The sequence below is a fragment of the Malurus melanocephalus genome, unplaced genomic scaffold (assembly GCF_030028575.1).
Source record: "Malurus melanocephalus ecotype Western Australia unplaced genomic scaffold, MMel_1.1 scaffold_220, whole genome shotgun sequence".
Lineage (NCBI taxonomy): Eukaryota > Metazoa > Chordata > Aves > Passeriformes > Maluridae > Malurus > Malurus melanocephalus.
Window position 1 is genome coordinate 226781 of NW_026623452.1, and position 20372 is coordinate 247152.

Here is a 20372-nt window from a genome sequence, read left to right on the forward strand (position 1 = left end):
TATTGAAACAAAACAAAAAAAAACCCACTCAAAACCTTGGAGGATGTTTGAAGGCTGCTCATGTCAATTCCTTGCCTTTATGCTGGGAGCTCCTGGTTCAGAGATCAGGGCAGGAGAATGGAATCAATCCCAGGAAAAGCAGCTTTGCAGCAGCTCTGTGCAGAGCTGTGCTTGAAGGCCCAGAAAGACATCAGACCACAGACTTCTAATAAACACAGCTCTTTCATATTCCAATATAAATGCAATTGCTGAAGTCTAATTCCTCTCTGGTTGTAAGGTGAGCAGCATTTCATYTTGATATAATCTCTGGTGCAGGGAAAGTTCTTGATACACGTTTTTAAGATGTATTTTATATGTGCATTGGTTTGGYTTTTAAGCAGCATCACCTTTAAGTGGTTTTTATTTGTATGTGGTTTATAAGTCAAACTCAGTTACGGGCACAGATTTTCCTTATGAGAAAAGCAGAAATATTTCAAAAAGGGAGCTTTGCTTGAAGAAACACTTTCCTGTTAGTGAAATGGATGATTGTAATTCTTGGAGYGCTCAGGTGTCAGCATTATTTACCCACAGTGTAGTGGAACTGATGTAACCAACCTGTATTTTCCTTATCAGTTTATAGATGAGCTATTACTTTAGAATAAAAGAATAAATATAGAATGAGGGCTTAGAATGACTGGCCTCAAAGAAAGTCCTTGGAGCAGTTTATTTTGTTGTCTACTTAGTTACTGCCTGTGGTGTTCTCTCTTTAGAACATTAGACTGGCTCAGGCTGGAGGTGACATTTGGTTTTCAGAGGGTGTTTTTATGGAGCATGATATTCCTCAGATTATGTAGATTCAGGGAAAAAAATATGCATTGAAAAGCATGTCAGCATGAGAGTTTTGGGCAGAATGAAAGAATCCATGAAGACAGTGAGTCTGGATCCTGCATTTTGCATGTGACATATAGCACATGCATTAGGCTGCAGCTGCATTTTGATGTGTCAGTAACATTATGAAATATTCATGCTTTTTGAGCTGAGCACAGGCACAAACCCCTTGTTCTTACCTTCCCTTAGCCTTTTTTCCCAGCCAGGTGCTCTGTGTGATATTAACCCCTCGTCTGGGGATSGGCTGGGGCTGCTCCAACATTCTTGGATCCACTCTCCCAAAATCCCCATGGCCCAAGGCGGTGAAGGAAACCCCAATTATTCTGTTCGTAATTTGGTTGCATGGCACAAGGGGGAGCTCAAGGCTCAAATTGCTGCTGAATATTCATAGATTGTACGAAACATCCCCAGCCAAGTTTTGTTTTAAATTGCTCAGTGTATTAGACTTAACTATAAAATTACGTTTTCAAGAATTTAATAGTTTAATGGAATTGAAGCTGCTTGATTTTTTTCAGTAGAATCTGTGCAAACTGGGTCTTTCCTCTCCGCTGAGTTAATACAGTAATTCACAAAGGGTTGCTTTTTCACAAACCATCTCAGCTCTAACAATGATGTACAGAGTCACCCTCCCCTCTGAATGCAGCATAAGAACTTTAGAGATTCTGTAGGAGTGATCACTCCACAATCTTTAGTGAGAGCTGAACTTGAGCAGTAATATTGTGCCACTTAGCTTGTGATGGAAGTGCTGGTGCTAATCACTCTTCAGCAATAATGGGCTGTTGTTACTCGAAATTGCATTAAAATGGAAGTGTGGTTCCTCACCTGTTGTGATTGGCATGTCAAACGAGCACAGGGAGGTGACAGAAAATTACTGCACTGGCTTTTCAATTAGAACTGAGAAGTCTTGAGCTTCTTTCCTACCCCAAATCAGTATTTAGTGATATCTAATTATCAGTATGAGTCTGCTTCCCCCCCTTGCAGTGTGCTGGAGCAGCAGCAGCGTGTTTGCAGTGCTGTGTGTAGGAATGTCACTGTAGGAATGTCACAGGGAACGGACCTGCTCCTGTCTCCAGCCCTCCTGAGGTGCCCTGGGCACTTTGGGACTGAGATTGGTGCTCTGTCACAAAAGCTAGAAGTAGCTTTTACTTGGATATTGCCAAGCTTAATGATTTTTTTTTTATTATTATTTTTTTTTTAATCAGAAATTGCTGCTTTTTGCTTTGTAAGGAAACATGGTAATTCACTCCTTTTATATAAAACCATGGGCAAGGCCAGGAGTTTGGTAAAGAATTACAGCCTTGGRTGTAATTTCATTTACCAGGTGCGCTGGGTCTCTCTTTGGTGGCTGTGTGTAACTCCTGGAAGACATCCCAGCCCTSTGAACCTTGGATCTGCCTCATACTTCTCTTGTTGGGGAAGAAATTCCTTCTGTGTCTTGTTTTTGGGAAGGCAGTGGAAAGTACACCAGGGTGCAAAGGACAACATCTCTTTGGGAGGAAAAGTGGGGTCAAGGTGTGAATTTAATGCTTGAGGCTCCAAGCTGGCATCCTGGTTCAGAAAATTCCCTTTTGTTACCTTTGCAGTGCAAGTTAGAAGTYAGGCAGTTGCCAGAGGGAGGAATTCAGGGCTAAATGTGCTGGTGAGCTGATCTTCTCTGGCAATTCCAATGTGCCTCCTGCAGTTGGGAGAAATTACAAATGAGACAGATTAGAGCTGCTGGAGACTAACCAAGTAAAGCTGCAGGAATAATTTARGCAACAGCTCTCCCTTTCCCATCTTCCTGAAAAGCACAGAGTGGGTAAAGGTTTGTTTAATTCTATATAGGATTTAACTTTGCCATTGCATTTCCAATTTCSTTTCTACTTGAGGGCTAACGGAAGAGATGCTAGGACATCTGTAGAAGGAGCAGTGAATTTACCTTCTCTTTGTAAAACTAAAATCTGGGGGCAGTTTATGGCACACTGGGCTCTAATTATCACTAAATAATGAGGATGCCAATAAAAGGCTTTTTATTTCCACTCCCACAGCATACAGCTGTGTGATTAATCACTGCCTCTTGGTGGAGGCTCAGCATTTGTTCTCCTGAGACCTTCCTTGTGAACTCTGGGGGTTCCCAGAGTTCTTGAGGTGTCTGCCCTGCTGGTGCCTGTTCCATGGAAAAAAGCACYCTGAGCWTCCCTGCCCYGGGACAGCTTGGAGCTCTGTTTGCRTGGCAGCCTCTGATTGCTACTCTGGCTGGTTTGAGGAAAGCACAGAGCAGGTTTGTAGAGAGGAAAGTGCAAACAGGTTTTATCATTAAAATACTTCCTCTGCATTTAAAATAAATAAAAGCCTGCATGGAGCAGGTACAGAAACACAGAGGTGGTGTGGTTTCCCAGAGCTGCTCTCAAGTGATGCTCAGCCTTTTGCAGGCTCCAGCCACTGCTGTTCCCAGTCTGACAGAKTGTAATGGAACAGGGGTTAAGCAGCTTTCTGTCAGACAGGTGAAGTAAGCAGGACTTACCTGTTGGCTTTCAGTTGTTTTCTTGAGCTATTTTCTTTGCAGTCTTTTTTCTCCATTGATTGATTCACAGAGATTTTAGGTGTTTCARAGGAGAATAAGACATGRGATTCTCATTCYCTTCTAAGGCTTCCATGTGCTAAAYAAAGTAATAAAYGAGGATRGTAAACATGCAGAAATKCACCSTGGCTCCTGAGCAAGGCAGTCCTGCCATTGCTCCTCCACACTCCTCTTGTGCCCAGACTGAACTGGCAGCTGAGGGATGGATTGGGATACCTGGCAGGGCTTTGGCCGGAGCTTTCAGCATTCAGCAGAGATCCTGGACTGCTTGAGAGCAGCCTGTGCTCCCAGGCTTTGCTGTGCTAAAGGTGAGTGATGCCTCTCAGAGGCACAGTACAGACCCCTCTGCTCAGTTCCTCATTAACCTGCTCGATGAGCCGTGAGCATCGTAACAGCATCCTGCAGCTTCTGTGGAGGGGATTCCATCAGGTTTTGCTTGGTGATCATCCTAATGGACCTTTTGTGTCCCTCCAACTGCATGCTGCAATGTCCAGCTTGACCCCATTAATGCTCCATGTGGATTTTGCACATTGAGGAGTGAGGTTTCAGCCTGAGCCCAGCCCGTGAATGTGGGAACCCACCAGTGCGAGGGCAGGCAAGGAGAAAGTKGGCAGACAAGTCCCTGGCACTGAGGTGGCTGAAGATGTGGTTGTACAAGGGCAGAGGAGAGCAATTCCCAGCTCTGCTCAGAGTTCCAGTTCCTCTGGATGCACACTGCATGCTCGTGGTGTGCCCACCCTGTGTGCTCTCACAAGTGGCTCTCAGCTCTGCTCCTGCAGCTTCCAGGCTTGTCCCTTACAGAGCAGTGGCATTAAGCCACAGGCTTTGATTGCCCAGCAAATCTGGCCTGTGCTGAGCTAATCACCCAGTAATTTGTGTGAGTTTTATCTTACCTTTTCATGTGGATCATATATTGCTCTCTTCAAGATGCAAACCAGTAAAATACTGATTAAATGTTTTTCTCCCCAAGCAATTTGCTGTGTTTGCACCATTTGCCAGGGGGAGAGCTGTCATCAGGGTTTCAGATGCTTTTCCAAAATGAATGAGAGACCATTATTGCTGAGCGTTACTGTCTCCATGGAGGCGAGTCATTTTTGTAATATTTAGTCTCATGCCAAGGCAAGATCCAAACAGAAACTTGTCAGTGGATGTAAAACTAGACAGACACATTGGAATATTCCATGCACCTCAGGGATTAATAGACTTTTAGTTTAGACACTARGAGAGAAAATCAGATGAAATAATTTACTTTTTGGCAAATCGATCTTTATTTTTTGTTTGATTTTCTGCCTTGGTAAAAAGAGGTGATTCATCTCAAATGTAAACAATAAACTACTTCCTCACCCCCTGAACCTCTTTTGATTAATTTTAATCTAACTYTAAAACCTTCTATTGTTAATTGTTCTTTAAATGCAATCTCCAAGTAGAGGACTAACATGATTAATAATGTCTGCAGAAAATATTTTGCCATTCCTGATAGGAAACATTTGATTTAAAGTCAGTAAAACAAGAAACCTTGGTTCATAGCTTGTTAACCCAGCTGCTTTGTTAAAAGATTTTCTGTGCACTGGTAGGACATGACAGTCAACATTTCCTCCTTCTCTTGATCTTCTTGCCTTTGTCCAACATAACTTTCAAAGCATGTGGATTTGTGCAAGTATTTAATTTCTCTTTTTTAAAATCTCTGTAGAACAGATTCAGAYATAATTTCTTGTTCACATTTTAAGACCATCTTTAACTGGTGAAAACCTTTCAGTTAACAATAACAAACATRTGAGAATCTTCAGCCATTCCCTAAACAGAATATTTTTGTGCTCACTATCACATCCTTGCACAGGACAGAATTTTGTCCACACACAAATTACTGAGATCTGAGTATTGACTGTGGGAGTAGGGTTCTCTCTGTACTTTTGGCTGCCTTAAATTGTCCATGTGTGACCCAGAAGTTGTGCAAGTTGGTGTGACCCATCCCTGCCTTTGCCATGTTAACAAAGAGCACAGCAGAGGGTGCTCCATGGGGCAGGTGATGGGGCTGGGGCTGTGCCCTGCTCCCATGGGGACACACAGGGACACCCCTGAGCTGGCTGCTCCCATGGGGACACACAGGGACACACAGGGACACCCCTGAGCTGGCTGCTCCCATTGGGACACACAGTGACACCCCTGAGCTGGCTGCTCCCATGGGGACACACAGGGACACCCCTGAGCTGGCAGCCCTCCTGGGGACACACAGGGACACCCCTGAGCTGGCTGCTTCCATGGTGTCCTGCTGTTCTTGTCCCAGGAGGCCTCAGTGGCTCAGGGAAGGATGTGCAGCCTCTGCTGTGCTGCTGCCAGTGGCACCAGGAGTGRCAAGGCTGGCTCTGATGTGCTGCAGGAGACAGGCTGGGGTGTCTGCCACTGTTCAGGGATGGAGTGGGACTGTCCCTTCTCTGGCCCTGGGTTTGTGTGTGTCTGTTCCCTGCAGGGTGTGAGAAGGGTCATAGTACAAATCTGATCAGCAGAGGAGGTGTCAGAGGTGACTGTCCCTGCTTCCTCCCCTGCTGCAGGAGCTGTGCCCTGGGCTGGTGCCATCAGCCACTCAGGGGGTGTTCAGATGGGACCCTCCCAGGGTCACCCCACTGTCCCTTGTGTCCATCATCTCCCGCTCAGGGGTACCTGTGTAGGCCTGTGCCATAATTCAAGGAGCTCAGTGACCTGAAGGGGACAGAAATTCTCTTTTRTCCTGGTAAAAGGTGCCAGCCCTGCCAGCAGCAGCCTGCCTGGAACTTCCCAAGCRGGACAGGCTCTCTGACAGTCCTCACAGCTGTGCCCAGGGAARTGTCCCCATGGGCTGCTGAGGAGCCAGCCAGTGTGGCAGACACTCAGGGAAGAATTTGAGTTCGGTTGCCCATCACCAGTGTCCTTGTGCTGTGCCTGCCATCGTTTTCAGGAGAGGAATTAAGTATCCAACAGTGTTAGCTGTGTAGGCTTGCAGAGCCTTTTCCCACACTGCAAACCAGCTGTGATATTTCTGTGCTGCTCACTGTGACTAATGCCCGTTCCATTTGCCTTCGGTCACWGCAGTACCAGTCCAATCCACCCTCTGTAAAGTTCTTCAGGATACCTCAAACATGAATGATGCTGCAGACAACTGAAGTCTGTTCAGATCCTATTGTAAATGTTGAAATGTCACATGCTTGCTTTTTTTTTTAACGTCGTTACATCATTTATTCTTCTATTATTTGTTTTCTCCCTCGGTCCTTGCTGTTAATCATCACAGTATTTTTAGCACACAGATAACAAGTGGTGCTTTGTGGCTGATAGTTGGGCCACAGCAAGCTGCCTGCTATTCTCTCATTCTTTTTGTCTTGTGTTCAAAACAACTTTGCTTCTCTGTGTTCTTTAATATTGTACACATCTTAAAAAAAGAAAAAGGAAAAAAAGAGACTTCCTGTCTATTTTTTCCTTTTTTTTTCCCAACTGATTTTTTGGCTGAAAAACAAAGCCACTTCTCTTGTTGTGGTTTGTTGTTTTTTTCCCCTGATATTTGTAGACCTCTCCTTATGGCTGAGCACAGGCAGATCTGTACTTCCCATGCTGAGGAGTGTCARCTCCACYGTGTGTGGTGGGCAAAACTCTCAGCATCTCAGGAAAGACTTGAAAAAACTCTCAGCATCTCAGGAAAGACTTGAAAAAACTCTCAACATCTCGGGAAAGACTTGAAAAAACTCTCAGCATCTCAGGAAAGACTTGAAAAAACTCTCAGCATCTCRGGAAAGACTTGAAAAAACTCTCAGCATCTCGGGAAAGACTTGAAAAACCCCACAGGTCAGGGCAGCTGTTGAGCTTGAGAGAGCTCTCTGTCTGCTCAGCCCATGGCAACCACTTGAAACTCTCAGCTCCTTTTTGAACCAGGGGTGGTCACACTCCAGATCTCAAGTGCTTTGTGTTGCCCSTTGTGTCTGTAGAAAAGATAAGGAGCTGCTGGAGAGCTCCTGACCCCCGTGCCTTGCTCTGGGAAGTGCCAGGAGTGTTGTGTGGGAGCACTCAGTGAAGGCAGCTCGTTCACTCCTCCAGCAGCAAATCAGGATTGCTCACAGGCACAGCCTGTGCAGGTGTCTGGCTGGCCTTGTGCTCGGAGAGCTGTCATGGGCACTGCATTTCCATCTTTACAGGGTGCCAGCAGGGCTGAGGAGGAATTGCAGTTGCACCTCTGCAGCTGGAGGCGAGTGTTCCAGCAGYGTGTTGGTGACAGCCCTCTAGGATTGGTGTGGGAGGGTGACAGAGGCACCCAGTTATTGCTGTTCTAAATCAGGGGGGATCAAGAAGGATGTCATGGATTAATGATTGTGGGAGAGTGTTTGGTTCCTTGCCCAGTGGTATCTTCCAAGTATGAATTTAAGGTTTTTAGGCCCAGATGACAATGGGAATGGGAGGGAACAGRGTCCTTTTAGGATCCCTGCTTAAGGCACCATAATTTAATCTYCTGAATATAAACTGAGAAGAGTGGAATGTTATTACTAAAGAGATTATTTGTGTTATTTTTATTATTATTTAAAAACATGCAAAGAAAAAGGTCAACTTGGGCTTTCTGTAGGGGAGGACTGTAGGGCCGTCATGCAGCATCAGTCCCTGGCTGGAGTGGCTTTCTCTGTTGTGTTTAGCACAATGTCCTGTCAGGCTTGGGCTTTGCTATGTTGTTATTCATGTGTGTTATTTTCTAGATTATGTTATTCATTCTATTTATTTTTCTGCCTACACCTTTTAGCTAAAAAGTAGAAAATACAAGTTTGTGAGTGTGCACCATTATTTGTGTGATGGGCAGATTGTTTGAGTTTCTGTGTCCTTAGTGAGTCTCGTGATCTGCCTTGTGTTTACTTACTTGGGGATTTGATAGTGAGGATTTTGATTTTGTCTGTCTCTAACACAGAGGTGTGGGAGTTCTTGCAGGGGTTTGAGGGAAGGGAATCTCTGAACAAAAATCAAAACCATAGAGGAAACATGCCAATAACTTGCAGCTCTGTCAGAAGCAGTTACTCTTCCCATTTGCTATGGYCTAGCTTAGAAGTATCAAAAATAAAGTTGTGCATCCCGTGATGGAACTGGCACTTGGGTTTTCAACAAGAGGACATTTGTAGCATGGGAAAAGGGATTCACTGCCTTTATTTTTCTTTTTAGGTTTTCTTCTGCACAATATTTTGTGGCTCATGYATGTGTGTGCATTAAATGTGTTTCCCCCAACAATGTGGTTCTCAATGTTGATAATCCTGCGGTGAATTTGTGTGAATTTGTGTTGCTCTTTGTGGCAGCAAAGTATAAAATCATGAACTCAGGATTGTGACCTTTCTGCAGAACCAAGCGGGAAAGATGCTAAATTGCAGAAAGGAACAGTTTTAACCAGACATAAATCTCCAGCMGTATTAGCAGAAAAATTGAACAGTATAGGTCAAGTAAATTGATTTTTGTATAAATGTTCACTGTTCCAGATTTGTGACGACAGGAAAATCTTTCTACATTTGACCTCTCTTCTAGTTATTTTTGTGAGAAGYACCAAACACTGGAGCAAGGAAAACAATGCTTTGTATTTAATGACAAAACCATGAATAGAGGCTGCTCAGTTTCCCACGTTTCTCTCATGCTCTTCAACCTTGACCTGGACAAACATTTGTCTTGGACAAGTGCGAAGACATTCAGGTCTCCATAACTCGACCATACTTGCCCTTTGCTATTACTAACATTCTCTACAGTGTTTTTAGATGATAAAAMCAGTGATTTTTGCTGCATACTGAGATACTGCATCAAATATTTAGTCAGGTAAATGCTGGAACAAATTAAAAGTTCCTCCATGCTGAGCCCAGCCCAGGGCCTGACGCCATTGTCAGTGGCACAGGATTTGCTCAGTGTATTTGATCTGATGTTTTTTTTGTTAGGGGAACAACAAGTGTTAATTGTATCTGTGTCAGGTGTTGTAAAAAGGAAGGAGTTGGATGAAATGTGTAAGKCTGCTGGTGAGATGAACAGGCAGCTTCTGCAATAAAATACAGGGTCCTCTGTAGGAAATAATGCTTGGGTGCTTTGGAATGATGAATTCAGCTGTCTTGCTRGTGGAAAAGATGAAGCAAAAGGGAAGAAGTTTAACAACTCAAGTCAGGAGATTTGGAAGTCTTAGTGTCTGATCTCTTTCTATGCAGCACTAAGATCTATTTACTTTGTACTTTTATAAAATTTAACACCACCATCTTACTGATGACGTTCTTAACCTGGAAATAGGAATAAATTGGAGTTATGTACCTTGCACTAGTGCAGCCCAGAAAGGAAAATAACACTTCCATCTGTGACTCGAAGACCAAACAGCTGGTTTGAGATGTTAAAACCTGGGCAGAAGTGAAGACACTGGAGCAGATAAGAATTGCAGTGACTGTATTGCACAAATATGTTGGGGAAACTGTGTAAGGGAATGCAATGGAGTGGATGTGCATTAATACACGTTTAGGATCCATCATGGTCAGAGCCATCCCTCAGGAGCCAGAGCAGCCCAGGGAGCTGACAGTGCTGCAGACAGTGCACATCTCAGCTGCCTTGTGCTTGAGCCGGGGATAGAGAGGGAGCCTGGACTGTCCAAAACCTCCTTGGGGTAGGATAGGAGGGAATGGTGTGTGTGGTGCACACCCAAGGCTGCGGGGCAGGAGCTGCAGGCAGAGTGAGAGCAGTGCAGGTCCCAAACCAGGGGGATCAGCAAAGATTGTAGGGACAGAGTTCAGACCCTGAGCTGAGCTCATTCAGAGCTGCAGTTCATGTACTCATTACTGACAGCTGTTCCTTAATCTCCCTCGTGTGTCTGAGTGCATTTGGAGAAACTGGCTTCTCAGGAAAGCTGCAATGGTGACCTCAGTATTCATCTATTTCTGTTTTGGTTTGTTTTGCCTTTAATGAGCCACAGGCAAGGTCTTCTCCCTGTGACATGTGTTGGATAGTGTGCAAATTAGGACATTTTCCATTTTGCTTCATAAAAATTCCTATGCTGGGATCACAGAATATCCTTCTGTATTACCATGGTCATCTGTCAAGACTAATTGTTAAGTATCTGCTACCAAGGTTTTCAGAAAGGCATTTGGATTCTTGCTGCCCTGCCCTTTCAAAAGTTCTGTCATCCAAATATTGCGAGCCCTTGCTTAAAGCTTATTCTCTCTGCACTGCTAAGTTTGTTGCCAGTCTKCTTTTATTGTTTTCTTACAAGAGTTCAAGTCCTCCCTTCTCCTGAGATTGTGTTTTGTGTTGAGTCAGTYCTGTCTTCCATCTGGCAGGTTCAGAAGTTGGGCTCTCATCTGTTTGCATTTTCTTTCCCCAGCCCTCGGAACAGAGTGGAAGCTGCCTCAGTTTCTCCATCAGGATTGAGCTGGGCTCTGTTCTGTTTGTACTCACAGAAGGCTCTCTCCAGCTCTGGGAGTTCTGACGAAAAGGTGTTTCAGATGAGCTTTACTCTTCCCTTAGGAATGGCCACAGATGTTGCTTTGATAAGTCTATAGTTTTTGTTTACTGGTCTATTTTCTCTTCTGTTTCTCATCTCATTATAATGGGGAATGGGCTTTATGCCTGCAGTTCCCAGTTAGGTTATCAGCTTTTGGGTTTGCATCATTTTCATTGCTCATTATATTCAGTGTGACGGGTATAGAGGCACCATTTGTGTGTCCTGAAGAGTTTATTTCACTTGAAACTAAAGAGCTTTCCTGTCTCACGRTATTCCAGGCAAGTACTTTCTTTCCCTTGACATAACAAAGATYGTCCAATTAACTTCTACAAATTTCTTTGATGCTTTCAGTGTGCCTTAAAGGTTGTATTAACTTTTCATATACCTAGGAAAAGAATGGAGGCTGTTTCATCAACAGTCTGTAGTAACTTTTTTTTGCAACACTTTTCAAGCATTTTACAATATTTTGTGCAGCTCATGTCAGCACATTCTCATCCTGATTCTGGACAAACTGATGAACCCATCTTTTTTTGAGGCTGAGATCTCTTACATGTACACTTTTTTGGTGTTTTTCATGATTTTCAGGGTGTTCGTGGAGTGACAYGATCCAGTCACTTGAACCCATCTGGTAACTTGCTTTTGTAGCTGCAGTCTTAAAAATATCTTTATAATCTASACTCCAGGAGGTCTTTTCTAGCCCTGTAGAAGTGGAGAAAGACCATTATAAATGCTATTTGGCTTTGTGATTTTCCTATTCTAATTATCCCATTAGCACACTGCATTTGTCTCATCGTTTTCCATAATTGCTAATAAATAAGATTATTTGTGAAACTTTCACTGGAGCCCATTAGAATAGTTCTGGCAGAGATGGAATTCATATCATGTCAGTTCTGCCTCACAAAATCTTCAGGGCAGCTAAAATCATTATGTGCCAGACTTGAGCTTTCTTGCAGTCTGTTGGCAGTTATTTAATCATTTCAGAATGAACTTTTTGCATAGGTATTTTTCAAAAGAGAAATCTTTCTCTTGGAGAATGCTGCYGCAGTTGTGCTCAGCTGATTGTGTAAAATACATGAAATTGGTTTTTTTTGGTGCATCCAGATTTTACCCTGGTGACTCCACCTCCCTCAGCAGAATTTCGTGCTGCCATAAATGTGGTCCTTTCCTCAAAAACAAACCAAATGCCTCCCAGGCTCGCAGGTTTCCTGAGAAGCTGTAAGATATGGCTTCCAGCAGTCACACAGGAGCCTCCATCCTGMATTTAATTCTGTGAAGCACTCACACACTCAATTTTCAAGTGGAGTGGATGAAAAGGAAGAATTGTAAGAYAGAAGCAAAATCTGCAAGCTGTGACAGGATTTTTCTTTCATGKCTGCTGATAATGTGACAATAAGTTTATCAAAATGTATTTATTTTCTTCTAATCTCTTTTTTTTTCTTCTTTAAATCAAGTGTTTACTTTGGCAGCTTAGTTCCTAGAGAGCRGTGCAGTCATGGGGTGATCATCCCTTTCTTGGAGMCCTCTCAGCCATGTGATGCTCAGTGACTGCATCCAGCTTTGCTSAGCTGGTACAGAMATGGCAGGATTTGTGATCCAAGACWCTTTTGTGAGCAGTGCTGTTGWGGGAGTYGCTSAGAGATGAAGCACACCCTGTCTGTTGGTCAGTTTGAATGCCAAGGCTCAGGATGAGGAGCCCATCTCACCCAYCTCCAGTTCGTTGTGTGGAGCAGCTCAGGGAGAGCTGAGTGCAGGGGGAATCCTGCTCTGCCTGGCTCTTCCTTACAGAGAATCACATTTAAACCCTTCAGGGAAAGGGCATTTTCCTTCCTTCCTTGGAGCTGCTCACTGAGTGACAAGTAACCGTGATAGCCAGGCGAGGGATAYGCATTTGCCATGTGTTCTGCTTGTTCTTACCACTTTGTGAAGGAGTGGGCAGAGGGGTAAATCAGATCAAAGCTGATTATCCTGATTGTGTCACATTCTGCAACTATACAGTTTCTGTCACTTACTCTTGCACATTTCTGTGTTCCTTGAATTGGGAGAAAACCAAGGATTGCAGAGCTGTGTAGGTCAGAGGGTCGCATGCTCCAAGGGCTGCCCCTGAAAACCACCAGGGAAATGTCCAAAAATTATTAATTTGGAGAYACCACAGGCTGCTGTAGATCAGTAGTGGATTCACATAATTGAATTTCAGGCAAACCCTTCCAGCCCAAGGGTCAAATTATGAATAAATATAAGACCAAACACAGCATCTGGTGAACCATGCCTAATGTGGCTGAATTAGTTTTTCAGTGGATSTCTAGGCCAGTGAAGTAGCTTGGCCATGTTTGTCACTGCACATTGAGTAAGGAATGGCACTGTTCCCTGCCTTCTCCACCCTTTCACCTCTGAGCACTCACTGGTGGGTGCTGGCTGCTCTGGCACCATGCTCAGTATTTTGCTGAAGCRCACAGGGTGCTGCAGTCAGTGCCTCCCTGTCAAACACTCAGAGCTGCAAAGTTGGCATTTCAATTCTCTGGAGTTCCTGTCTGCACAGTGCCCTCTACTTTTGGGTGGGTTTGCAGGCAGCGTTTATCTCTGTGATGATTTTTTGTTTCATGAGTTATGCACAAAAATCAAAGAAGCAGAGCTGGATGTGAAATGGTTGCTGTAAAGTCTCGCTTTGTGTCTACACTTTATGATTTTGTTACAAAATGAGTGGCTTACCCTAGAGCTCTCTGGCTTTAGCAAGCTGCTGGGCACTTGCTCAGTTTTAGGTATTTTCTTTCAGGTGGTTCAGTCTGGAGTTTCTCAATGTGTTCTTCAGCCAGGGGGTGTCGGGTTGTTTTTCCTACAGGATAGTTTGTGCATTTGTACAGAAAATAGGACAACCACATTTTTTGTAACGCCAAAGAAATGAATGGTGAAATGTGACTTTCAGAGTCTCCATCAGGAAGTTTGTACTTCCCAGCATATCTCAGAAAAGTGTTGCTTTTTTAGCCCTTGTTGATCATAGTGGAATTATTCAACCAATACCAACAAAAATGATTTAAAAAATGGCAGCTAACAAAATATTTCTGCTTAAAAATTGCTGCCTTGGTGATGTGTAGTGTGTAATTAATTTTTTTAAAAAATACAATTAAAAAATTAAGAAACAGCTCAGCAAATATATATTCAAATTTGTAGACAGTGAAATTTATTYTTTTACATTTATGGCAACTCTTAAAGTTGTATGACAAACAATTTCATCAAAAGCAGTTTTTGTYCCATAGGATTCTTTGCTGCAGTTCTGGATTCCGATGAAATGAATGTGAGGCTCAGCTTTTCAGTTTTGCCTTGTGATGTTTGATGTCCCAATTAAATAAATAATCTATTAAATAAATAAATAAATAAAATATCAAATAATAATAATAAATAATAATAAAAAATAAAATAGGGTTTTTTTATAATTTTATTCCTAATGCAACTCCTGCAGTCGTTTCCCTGGAATGTGAAGTTATTTCTATTTTATGTTTTGTTTTGTTTTTTTAACAAGGCCTATTTGTCTTTGAGAAGACCCTGTACCTTGATTCCTTTTCATATTAGGAATTTAAAAGACACATTCCAGAAYAGCATCTGGCTTTATTTTAAAATAGGTGTTTTCACTCAAATATCTTAATTTATCTTTATTTATTTAGAAAATAAAAATACATGCCTTCAGTTGAAATGCAGTCCCATGTGTAAACAGCATTTCAGTTCTTATCTTTTTTTAAAACTTGTGATGAGCCTTACCTAAGATCTGAAACAATTGATACTGTTCTGAAATACTGAAAAGCTTGGTTTGGGAGGCTGTTCTTTTGTAATTTGCTTTTGTTTTTTCCAAGTATCACAGCTTAGTCCAATGAATCAGTGGAATAGCACTGGTCTGAGGCTTGAGATCTGGATGAAAATTCTGTCTGCACAAGCTGTGCATTGGGCTCCAGTGTAGCAGATACTTTCAGGATTGCACCAGTGACAATATTTTAATACAACTTTCCTGTCCATTCCTGCTGACATTTCTGGGTTTAGTTTGAATAAAGTACTAGAGCTGTAACCAGAGTTAACAATTCTGTACTACAATATTTCAGTTAAATTGCAGGTTATTAAATAAAGCAAGCCAATTTCTGATCTTACTTAATGTACATTTCCAGTAATTCAGGATCTGATGTCAACAAAAAAAATGGTTTAGATAGTGCAAAGAAGTAAAGTAATCAGATTATTTTTCAGGAAATATATAGTGTTTATTTCAAAGTATTTTAACGTGGTACAGAGGTAGCAGAAGGATCTGCAGTTTGCAGGTGGTGTTTTGGGTCAGGTGGACAGAATTCTGTTTCTGGTGCAGGCTTTGGATCTTGGCTGGGATGGACTGGGGGAATTACTCCTCTCTTGCTGGGTGTGCAGTTCTCCTGCAGTTCTCTGCCTGTCTCCTTCCCCTCAGGAGCTGGTATCTTCTCTGATATCACCATCCCCTAATTCTTCTGAGTGTCTCCCGGCTCGGGTTGTTCTGGCAGAGATCTCCCAGGGACAGCACACAGGACAAGCAGAGCCCGTGGCAGATCCTTATGGGAATCCCAAGAGCTGGCTTTGTGCTCTGCAAATCTTCAGCCTCTCTCTACACCAGCTTTTCACCCCTTTCACAGGGCAGATCACACCACTTTSACCAGCAGCTGTCCAGTTGGTTTTCTGGGCATTTCCAGTTGGGCAGGTCMCGTTCCAGACCAGAGCAGGGCCAGTGCTGGTGAGCTGTCATTATCAGCATGGGGATGAAGGAACTGAAGCAGGATTCACACAAGTCATGCATGCAGTCTCTGGCACGTGGAATTTAAATTAATCTGTGTTTTAAAYCTAATTGTGAACAATCTGGGCAATATGTATGTGTATCTCTAGAGCTTTAAAGAGTGAGCCCTTACACATGGGTGGAACTTTAGGGACAGGAGTATCCCCTTTGTCTCTGGCTGTGAACTCATTCGTTCCAAACAGTCCTGTTTTCCTGGTGATGATGTTTGTGGAAGAGGGGATGTATTTAGCCCCAGCAATATGTATGGCTTGGCTGAGGCTGCCTTTCCCCATTCTGGATCCCTTTGAGCATTAACGCTGCTGCTGTGTCTGAGCCGGCCGTGTTTATGCAAACTCCTYGCAGTGCTGTAGGTTTGCAAAACCACTTAGGGGCAGTTAATGGAGACTTGTGATTCATGGGGAAGAGAACCGATGTCATTTGCCAAAAACCACCCCAGCCAACGTAGAGGTTTCTTTATCCTGGATTACAGTGACATAAGCCTCTAGAGAAAATTCAATAGCTCTAGCCAGGGGTTGAATGGAGAGCAGTCAAGAGCAATGAAAAGGAAAACCCTTGCTTTTTGCTGCTGTTGATGAATTTCTGATCGCACAAAGCAGCACACACAGGGAATCCCCAAACAGACTGGTGGAGGCCAGGAGCTGACCCATKAAATTAAATTTCTCCTGTATCAGAACTCCATGATCTCAGGAAGCTGTGTTACGTGTCCCTGCGCTTCTGCAGTGGGTCACCATGTGTTTGTTTCACATGATGAACTGTGTTGAGCATTCAGCAAATAACATGATTTGTGGGTAAAGTTAAGGGTGGGTGAGGTGCAGCAGTGTTGTCATATTGTCCAAATGCATTGATTTGAATTGATACAATCCACACCAGCCTTGGCTTCCAAGCAATACTTTAGCTGGGTTCTTCCTGGGGACATCAGTCCAGCTGGRTCTGAGCCCCACCATCCTTTTGGGTGTGCCACTGCATCAAGTTTTTATTGCCAGTTTAGYTTACACATGCATGAGTTACACATCAAGAAAAAAATAGAATAGTGCTTTTAAAAGGCTCAGTGAACAAAAAAAACCACCATCTCACTGAAAACGATTTTCCTTAGCATTTGTCCTCTAAGTACTATTTGAATATTAGGGCAAAACGTGATTTTTCTCAATTCTCTGCTCTAAACTTTTTTTTATTTTTTTTTTTTTTTTGCCTGAGAAGTGACATTTATTTATTTTGCTGAAAAAACAAGCTATTCTTAGTTTTTTCTCTTTCTGAATGCCACCCTTAGCTGAGGTGTGCTACAGTGTGCTATGCCAACAATTTGCAAAAATTTGTTAGTCATCCTAAATGAAATTAAGATAGGACCAATATATTTGGAGAGCTAGGTCTCTCCCCAGCTCATTCTGTTGCCTTTCTACAATAGAATTTGGTCTTTTTGGTTTTTTTTTTGTTTTTTTTTTACTTAGAGGTGCTGTCCTCAGCTTCAGCACAAATTGGTTTACAGTGAAGAATTCACTGATAGGAGAACATCTGAGATGTGAAAGTGTTTAGGTATAGTCACAGTGAAGGATGTAGCAGGGTGTTTCTCTTGAAGTTTCAGTCTAAAGGAGCAGAGCCAGTGGCTCCCTCACTTACAAAGATGCCAATTTGGAATTTTTAATGAGATCCTCCCTTTGTGTGAGTCTGGGAGAGTTTGGTTTGGGAACAGTCACTTGTCCAGTTCAAAGCTGGTCATGCAAAACATCCCTGACTCACTTTGTGACCAACGAGTGGTGAACCCAGTGGTTCATAAAACCCTAAAAAACAGAACTCCCCCCCCAAAAAAAAAGCTTCTCTGTAGCTCTCTGGGACTTGCATTGTGGTGGATGTGTTGAAGTTAAATCATACACAGATAAATGCTGGAGCAAATATCAAGGGGTCAGGATGCTTGCAGGAAGCAAAAAGTGCTGATGAATCCTCCTCCTCAGCTGTGGTACAGACATGGAGAGAAGTAGAGACCGAGTGGGCACAAACCTGGAATTTTCCCCAGGAGAGTACCTGGGTGGAGCCCCAGCCCAAGCAGGATTTGAGGAATACCTTGTGGTGTGTTCCCAGAAAAGTCTGGCAGGAACTGTTCAGTCTGTGAGAAAAGTGGCTGAGAAAAATCTGTCTTAAATTCCTGGAGTTTCTGTAATAACGAAAGAGTGCATTTTTGGAAGCCATCAGCTATGGRAGAACTTGAGAATGTTGGTTACAAAGGTTCAAATATTAAATTATGAATGAAACAAACCTCTGTGTGGTTTATGAAATTGCTCTTGGTTCATGACTTGAATAGTTTGAAGTGGTAAATGATACTGCAAGAAATTGTGACTTTTATTCTGGTTGGTATGTTTAAAACCATAAATATTTATTAAAAAATTTATTCCCTTTTACAAAACATTTTCTTTTTTTAAGTCCCCTGTAATATGGTTTTTGWTTCTGATGGATTTTGTTCCAGTCACTGATGGTATTTTTTGTTTTTCAGTTACACCAGCAGAGTTGTTTCCAATGGACTGAAGGCACAAGTTAATAATCCAGAACTGAAAGTCAAAGGGTTGGACCCACTCATCAACAATTTAATTGAGAAACTTCAGCACTTTAATCAAGTAAGTAATTTTCCAAGAGAAAAACGTTTTACMATGCAGCTAAAGGTAAAATCTGTAGGTGCTCCTGACAACTTCCAGAGTTGAATTCCCAATCCTCTGCCCCAGCACAGCTCTCTGGGAGCTCTAAAGCAGCACAGTCCAAAGGAGCTGGAGCGAGCAGATTGAGCAGAGATTGATTTTCATKTAGAGCAGACGTGTTTCCTTGTCAGCCTGCAAGAGTGTTCACAGCAGAGGTGTTTGCACATCACCTGCTCATCGTCTTTCAGCATTCAAGAGCAGYGCAGCACAGGGATGGAAATGGCAGAAAACCCTCCCTGGTGGGTTCAGKGTGCAGGGAGAGCAAAGTCTGCACAGGTGAAACGGGGAGGAGTTGCTCAGTCAGGATATGGGAGGTTGTTCAGGCTATGGCTGGAGTCAGGGATTCATCTCCTTTCTCCTAGAAAAGTGCAATCCTCCCTTACCTCTCATCAGCCAGCGATGCTAAATCCATAGTCTAAGCAGTAATTACTGTTTTTGTTCAGTCTTGCTTGGCTCTAATGTTCTTCTCCTGTTCTGGAGACTGCAGTTTAGAGATTCTTTGTGTCACACTGTTTGATTTAAGTCACCGTGGGGGATTACAACAACCAGTTTGGTGCAGTACTTAATATTACAGTGAAATAGGCATTATGTGGTCAGATTGATGAAAAGGATAATTCATTATTTATCTGTCTTTGCATGTTGTAAAGTGGAGTGTTAATTTACTTTATAAATATTAGATATATCCATCTGTGTAATAGTCCTCTATAAACACTGACAATAGGAAATAGTTATAAATAGATTAAATTAATAGTAGTTGTGTGTTGGAAATCCTGTTTCTTTGTCTGCTGTAGAGGAACAAAAATCTGCATGGTCTGAGCTGCATACCAATTTTCTTAAGTTACATGCATTTTAAAAACAGTTTTAAAAAGCACTTTTTAGCCAGAAAAATAAAATCCAACTCTTGGCTCTTTCTGTAAGTTGGAAGTGTTGCTCTCTGGTACTTGGAACTCTGTTTTAGGAGAATATCATCATTAAGTAATTGTAACTCCCATCAGATTKAGGTGCTTAGCAATAATGGATTCCAAGGGTGAAGGATTAAACAGAATACTGATTATTGCCCTAAGATGGTTCGTTCTTAAGTACTTAGAATAATATAAAATCCTTTGATCATAATTTTAGTAAGATTTCTTTGGAGATCAAAGCATCAAAGAAGTTGCTAAATATCTAAGGCTTTCACATACAACATCAAACACGTGTAGCTGTTTTCTACTTCTTGGATTTTCRTTTCAGTTGTGATATTATAATACAAATAAAAACTGACACTGGAAAGCCGATTAAATCAGGAGTTGAAAGTATCATCTATAGTGTGTGTAGACTGTAGAGTTAGATGGACTTCCATTACTAATTTTATGGACAAACGGGGGTTTTTAAAATCAAAATATTTTGGGKKTTTTTTTTAGCAAYGTGTAAGGTGAAATTTAAATACTGCTAAAATAAGGTGTCGTCTTTGTGAAGTGCTTCACGTGTGCAGCAGTGTCTGGAGCACACAGAAGCAATCCCATAGGGGCAGGAAAGTTGAGGAACAGAGAGCAAAGCAATGCCCAGGATGTGCATCATGTGGCAGATTGGATGTGTCTGCGCCCCAGCAACTTCTGCCACCTCAGTCATGTTGTTAAACTACCCAGAAGAAAGCACATCCTTGAGTAGGAGAAAGGTGTGATGAGATTTTTTTTAAAGGAATAACATTTCTGTCTCAAGAAAAGAAGCTCCAGCCATGCTGCATTGGTCCCTCAGGGGGCCTGTTCCTGTTGGCTCTCGTTCTCTCTGGTTTGCAGAGGTGTTTAGAATCTGAGTGACCTGCTGCTGGATCTGTGTGCTCAGGTTGGGCAGTGCTGTCAGCTCCAGCTCGCTTCAAATCAACATTTTCCTCAAAGATTTGCCTTAGYTCGGCAATTCTGAATGATTTCTGGAGCAAATCTCATCACTGCTGCCTGTGATAGATTCTCTTCCACCTTCTTCTTCCACTGCTGGAGCTCAGCTCCTCTTGCCAGCCAGGCAGAAGTGGCAAACTATTCCCTC

The 20372-nt window shown here is 42.7% G+C and overlaps 1 protein-coding gene across 1 annotated transcript in view; it reads left to right on the forward strand.

The window, feature by feature from the left end:
- Positions 1 to 20372, forward strand: part of LOC130578281 (glypican-5-like) — a 318008-nt gene that overhangs the window by 161973 nt on the left and 135663 nt on the right. Inside the window, exon 6 of the mRNA XM_057374239.1 lies at positions 18155 to 18275. Coding sequence (XP_057230222.1) covers positions 18155 to 18275 — 121 coding nt within the window. The remainder of the gene's footprint in view (positions 1 to 18154; positions 18276 to 20372) is intronic.